Source organism: Glycine soja, chromosome 8 (genome assembly GCF_004193775.1).
Source record: "Glycine soja cultivar W05 chromosome 8, ASM419377v2, whole genome shotgun sequence".
NCBI lineage: Eukaryota > Viridiplantae > Streptophyta > Magnoliopsida > Fabales > Fabaceae > Glycine > Glycine soja.
The window spans coordinates 38,938,066-38,944,481 of record NC_041009.1 but is presented as its reverse complement, the minus strand read 5'-3'; the positions used below and the strand labels follow the sequence as shown (position 1 = coordinate 38,944,481).

The 6,416-nt window shown below is 33.5% G+C and overlaps 1 protein-coding gene across 10 annotated transcripts; it reads left to right on the top strand.

The window, feature by feature from the left end:
* The first annotated feature begins 465 nt into the window (after nucleotides 1–465).
* On the top strand, nucleotides 466–6,216 carry LOC114424580. 10 transcript variants are annotated; one of them, XM_028391444.1, is made up of 8 exons: nucleotides 946–1,067; nucleotides 1,470–1,538; nucleotides 1,659–1,715; nucleotides 2,539–2,616; nucleotides 3,567–3,638; nucleotides 3,779–3,796; nucleotides 4,652–4,703; nucleotides 4,885–6,216. In XM_028391444.1, the coding sequence occupies exons 1-7, from the start codon at nucleotides 1,032–1,034 to the stop codon at nucleotides 4,679–4,681; spliced, it is 360 nt and encodes a 119-aa protein (XP_028247245.1). In that variant the 5' UTR covers nucleotides 946–1,031; the 3' UTR covers nucleotides 4,682–4,703; nucleotides 4,885–6,216. The 10 variants fall into 10 exon arrangements, 4 of the variants coding, with proteins under 4 accessions (XP_028247245.1, XP_028247243.1, XP_028247244.1 ...); XM_028391442.1 differs by having other exon boundaries at nucleotides 3,779–3,842; XR_003669026.1 differs by having other exon boundaries at nucleotides 3,567–3,796.
* The last annotated feature ends 200 nt before the right edge of the window (nucleotides 6,217–6,416 follow it).

Here is a 6,416-nt window from a genome sequence, read left to right as displayed (position 1 = left end):
CATATAGTTCGAGCGGGTCTTTACAACAACAATGATAGTGACTCTGCCAATTTCAAATGGCTCTGGAAGCTTGCGATTCCGAAGAAAATCTGAATCTTCTATTGGCTCATTCTTCATGACTCCTTGCCAACACTACTACAAAAGGGTGATTCAACATCGTTAAATCTAAGTCGGTTATGAGAAAAACGATGTAGTAAAGCTTTTGGTGGCATTTTTGAAATTAAATCAAACTTTTATAAAGCGTTAACGACGGTTTTCGTTAACCGCATTTGATATAAATGTTACTAAGGCGGTTTTATGAAAACCGCCTTTGTTTGTACCATTCAAAAACGGTTTCTCATAAAAACCGTAGTTGAGTCAGAGTAATTTTAAAAAAACGCGTGACTCTTCAATTCCTCTCTCCTCGTCCCGCTTGCTTTTCTTTTTTCATTGTCTCTTTCATCTTCCCTAGGCTCTCGAGAAGACGCATCCACCGCCGAAACCAAACCCAATGTCCTCTCTCTTGAATGTGAATTCCTCTCTCGCAGCTTCCAACCAGCACCGGCATGAAGCATTCCGTTTCGAAGAGAAAATCGCAGTTCTCCTTGAAATCTTCTGTGAAACACACACTTTTCAAGAGCGAGTTGAACCGATTGTTGATGTGAGTGTGCAAATCGGAGATGGCGATGATGATGTGGTCCTTGGAGAGGAGTGATTGGGACTCGGTGGAGGTAGGTGAGTCGGGCGAGTCGACTCGGTCAATGACCGGGTCAGACCAGATGAAAAGGCGTGTTCTGGGGTATGGCCATTCAGAATGTTAAGATACAATGTATCATCTAGGAGTGGTAATTATTTGTCCTTTTACACTACTATTTTTTATTCTAGTTTGTTTTGTTTGTTAAAGTTGTCTAATGTGTCAAAATTAAAAACGAAGGATAGAGTGAAAATGTGGATGGGAGTCAGCTTATTTGTTTTAGAGTGTAGGGGAGAAGAGAGATACAACTTCGTTTTAGATATTCGAAGTACCTCCTCTTTCATAAAGGCATAAAGCTATGGGGATACTTTTGTGCGTTAAGCTTGACATACATGTAATTTTAGGTTTGCTTTTCTTTATTTTGACATGACAGAGTATTTCTATTCCATCCTCTGATTTATACTTTGTGTTCTTTGAATAAATTTCTTTTACAAAAAAAAGTGAATTAAGGTTATGCCTGAAGCACTGAAATAACAAAGTGTCTTTTACATATATTCGTTCAGTCTGTGCTATGAAGCTATGCTCCATAATAACTCTGTAGTCATTAAAAAATCTGAGATTTAAAAGGATAACTTGTAATTTCTCTGGGATAGAATAATTTTTCTCTTTGATGCTTACTAGGGGGTTTGGTCAGAACGTAATTGCTTCATCGGTGACTAATTTTTCTCTTTGATGCTTCTTGGAAGTTGGAATTTTCGCTCAACTGAGGATTTTATTCTACAATAATTGTGTTCAGGTCCTGTATCTTCAAGGAAAAGAAAGGGATGCTGAGGCCTTTATTAAGGACTCTATAAGGATGCTAGAGGTACGTGGACCTTCTATTTGTAACTTAAATTTCCCCCCACAGTGGGGTTGGTAGTAATGATTGTTATTATTATTATTCGTTGTTGTTGTTTTTGTTAAGCTAATTTGTTTATGAATGTAGGAAGGTGGGGAAAGGGAGTCTTTTGTATGCATTAGAAGACTACAATACCTCTCACAGGTGGCCTTTTAATCCTTTTTCCTACCGGATCTTTGTTGATAGATAATCTATGATTAGATAAAAACCTTTACACTTAATGTTAATAGAAACTTATGCTATCTCATGGGAATTGAGAGTTTGGGTTAGTTATAATAGTTATTGGTAGAAAGTTGGAGCAATCATTTATTATCTGAGTATGTGTAGTAATAGCTGTCATTAGCAATTATGTATTATTATAATATGTTCATTAGGAACTATTGTGTTGACAGTTTATGGCAGAAAGTTAGGAGCAGTTGCATATTATTTAAATGTGTGTTATGGTGTAAATAGAATGATACATGTGTTTGTCTTGTTATTTGGACAGAGAACTAATCTCTGTAAGTGGACATCAAATACTACAGCATTCTAAGTATTTTTCTGATGACAGCTATGGTGTAAATAGAATAATACTGTTCAATTATTGTTCTATCAATATCTATAGGTATAGAAAGGGCACCTAAAACCTATGTCACACAACCCATATATACTTGAGTGGTAGTATAGTGTTACATATAAGTGCTCAGACACAAAACTAGACATTAGACAAATAAAAGTTATTCTTTCCTCCTGACAGTTTTTAACTTTGGGAAGAGTTGGTTCTTGGCATCGTATTTAATTTTTTTTACCAATTGGTAAGGAATTTGATATTCCTTTCATTCTTCATAATTTAATTATGAATTCCAGCTTAAGCTAAAAATGAGTTTGTGTGTTGTCCACCCTCAGTGGGTCTGTTCCAACGTTCCTGTTTATTAATTTTTCATCCTAACTTTCTTAATTTTATCAAGTTATTGCTCTATTCTTTTAGATATATATGAATTCACAACAATTTGTTGAAGCTGAGTTGGTCCAGAGAAAGATCCTGCATGTTGTGGAATTGTCAAAGGTTCTTTTTGTTAACTTCTTTGTCTTTTGCTTTTAATTGACTTTCTTGTTATGGTGATGCATGCATATTTTATAAATTTATAAATACTGGGTAAGTGGATTTTATTTTTATTTTTTGAAAAAAGTGGTTAAGTGAAAGAAACTTCTGCTTAATGAAATTATTGTCACTTGTCAAATACAATTATTTAGTTAGTTGCATCTTATTTGCTGCTTTTTCTGCCACTTTTAGTGTTGTGCCATTGTCATGGTTTAGGGATATAGGGATGGCCTAGGCAAGTTGGTTTCTTTTCCTGTTTCTTATTGTCACTTCATTGATGCATTGAGCAGGCCCATATATATGGTGGTTAAGCACTATTATTTTCTGTTCTTAAGTTTAGTTTTGATAGAATGCTGTTTCTATTCTTGCTGAATAACAATTAAAGTCTTTAAGTTATTCTTATGTAGATAGCATATTTAATTTGTTTGACCAAATAGCAGTACCGTGATAATATATAAATGGGCTGTAATTTTTGAACAAGTTAGAAGTTGGATTTCTTACAAAACAATCATGATCTGATAATTCATAAAACCATTTTTATTACTTGACAATCGTGGAAAGTAGTATGACTGACACTAATGACAGATTGATATTTTATGATGTTCCCTGATGACAATCGTGTATATAATTATGTCAAACATGTATATAATTTTTATTCTCTTGTGTTCGGCTTATAAATAAGAAAATAGACCAATCAAAACAAATATCTTTATTCTTTGTCCTACGCGTATTCTTCGGGCCACATACCAAATCATATAAAAAAATAAAAATATAAATTAAGTACTTGATGAAATAAGGTTTAACCTTTAGTCTTTGGTTAAATCATGTAATATGTTTGGCTTTGTTTCCCTTTCTTTGATAATTTGCAATTTAAGGCTGTCCTAACATTGGAATCCCTGTCTTCCAAATTTAAGGTACGCCTCAGTTTCTCTAATAGTGGTAGTCCAGTGTTTCACATGCCCCCTCCTTGTTCTGTTGTTATTCAGGTAAGCTCCTTGTTCCTAACATTGGAATCCCTGTCTTCCAAATTTAGTGTTTGTTGCTCACTCAATGTTCAGTTGATTCTCCCTAGAGTAGGAACTCTGCTTTGAGCTTTGAAGAAGAAAATGTTTGGGTTCTCTTGCAGGCACACGAAACTTGGCAGGTGAAGATTTGTTCTTTCAAAGCATTTTTTTATATCCAATTAAGAGGTACCACTATTCTTTTTAAAAGCTCATGTACAATGAGTATATTGTTTATAATACTGCTGAAGTAAGTTTCAAGTTTGGTGTCTTTGCCATATCATGCCAATGAAGCAAGCTAGGATTCTTGTAGTTTAAATTGTAATAAAATTTAGTGGGAAATTTCTACTGTCATTGCTATTATTGGTTTGCAGATTGATTGGGATTTTAAATTTTAGCAATACATGTCATGCACCCCATATATGTTGATTTGTGAATAAAAATATAAAATATTTTAAATTTTTAACATATGAAGAAATTGAATTATAAATAAGAATAAAAATAAAAAAATGTTAAATAACAAAGAAAAACTTTTTGTAGCATGTGATTATTTACGTTAGTTAAAGTTCACAGAGCTTCCATAAGCAGTTTTATTAGTCTAACTTCTGAGGTAGCTTATTACATAAGCATTTGCATTTTATTATTCAAAGTCATTTCATTACGTTATGCCCAATGAAACTCATTTATAACCATAATCATTTGTATTTCAAATTCATTTATAAAAACCAAACATATTCATATATAATTATAACTAATAATGAATCAAAACATAATTATAAATATAAAGATAAACCTATATTTCTAGTATATGCTTAAAAAGTTAAAATCATAGGTAAGTGACTATTATGAATAAATATTTTCAATTGGTAATTATATATATTTTTGAAAAATGACAACCCCATTTAACCTATATTTCTAGTATCTGCATTAAGTAGTTGATTCCCTTCATACTATGAAACTTTTTCTTCTCTATTTTTATATGAATATTTTTGGTGTAGGAGGACCACTGGCCCTATAAGGCGCGCTAAGGGTGGTTGGACAGCGCAGGAGGTTAGTCTTTATTAATTGGAGACAACTGTTTTTTTTTATTTATCAATTTTTTGGTTACACATATTCTTGCAATCTTGCTTGTTAGCAAGGTGATTAAATAGTGAATTCAACTCAGTTGATTTTATGAATTTGTAATTATAGTCCAAGATTGTTATGCTTGTCCTCTCAATTATTGTTGTAGTTGTAGTTGGGCTGCTTTATTTTTTACGCAGACAACTGAGGGTGTGGCTAAAGCTGTTGTCGCTGCTATGAATTCTCATAGGCCATGTGTGGTATATTCATTGAAAAATGATCATGGTGGCAGCCAACTTCAAAGGCTGCAGTATCAAGTTATGAAAATGATAAAATGATTTTCTAGCCCTCCGGAAGTTAAATATACAAATTTAAGTTGGTTGATGTTGTTGGATTTTTGGTCCTTGTTTTTTAATGTTTTTTTTTGCTTTGTTCTTCCTTCATCCTAATTGTCATATTCAGGCCAGGCCCTGTAAAGTCAATGTTTTTTAAGAAAGGTTGAAGGCCCTAGTAAATTTAAGTTGGTTGATTCTGTGGGGTTGACATTAGACGTGTCATTTGAATTAAACTTGTTTGATAGGCTTAAATTAGGATGGTATGTGATCTCTATGACATCAACTCCAAAGCAAGGTGTGAGCTTCATTCTAGTAACATTCACTCTGATTGTCTAGCATTCTACATCGGTTCAGTACATACCCGATGTAGAATGATGACCATTCTACATCGGTTGTCCTGACAACCGATGTAGAAATCTGGAATTTTAGGACGGGTTTGGAGACTAGACCGTCTTAAAATGGGAAGATTTCTACATCGGTTGTCCTAATAACCGATGTAGAATGTCAGAATTCAACATCAGTCATTTAACCGTCGTTGTGTTTCAACGACTCCGGGTTACAACGACGCGTGATAACCGATGTAGAAAGGCGTCGATAACCGATGTAGAAAGCCTATTTTCTAGTAGTGCAACGAATGAGGTTCGCCATCATCATCACTTGTCTTCTTCTTTGACCTGCCACAGTTGTTCTCATATGATAGAAGACACTCTCCACTATCTTTGTGATTGCCCCCATGCCCACGAGATTAGGACTTGGCTAGGATTTCTTCCCCAGCAACGATTATTTTCTCCCCTTCCTAAGGTTTAGATTCATAGCCAATTAATTAACTGGGGTCGTAGCATCCTTTTCATCACAACTTCTTGGTGGATTTGGAAGTGGCGGTGCAACAAAATTTTCAGTTGGGGTTCATCAGTCCCCTTGCTTTTCCATTTGGCTTGCTCCCTCTCCTACCTTAGATACTATCCTTGTCAAAGATAGCCTAAGTTAATCTCTTTTTGTTTCTATTCCCTAGTATAAAAAAATATGATGGCAATCAGAGTAATGGTCCAAAAAAATGTTGGAGGAGCCCAAACAATTATTCAAATTCTTGTCGCTTAAATAAACAATTATACTCAAAATAGTCAGGACTGGGACTATGGTTCTAAGATGAAGTAGTGCTAAGAGATTTAACTACACAAATTATTACTACTTAAATAAATATTTAATTTTTATGTATTGTTAATGTCAAAAATGTTATTCGATATAAATAATTATATATAATTTAAATATAATTTCTAAGGTGATTATTATAAAAATTAATCATGTTATAATACATAATTCTTTATAATTAGATGATTTTTAATGTATTAAATTAAATTCTTAAAAT

What these genes read in the sequence shown, in the direction of transcription:
- LOC114424580 (XM_028391442.1), top strand. Translation starts at nt 1,032, where the DNA reads ATGGGGATACTTTTGTGCGTTAAGCTTGACATACAT. An exon ending in GACTACAATACCTCTCACAG is followed by an intron (nt 1,716 to 2,538) that starts GTGGCCTTTTAA and finishes CTATTCTTTTAG; the next exon opens with ATATATATGAATTCACAACA. An exon ending in TTTTTATATCCAATTAAGAG is followed by an intron (nt 3,843 to 4,651) that starts GTACCACTATTC and finishes TTTTTGGTGTAG; the next exon opens with GAGGACCACTGGCCCTATAA.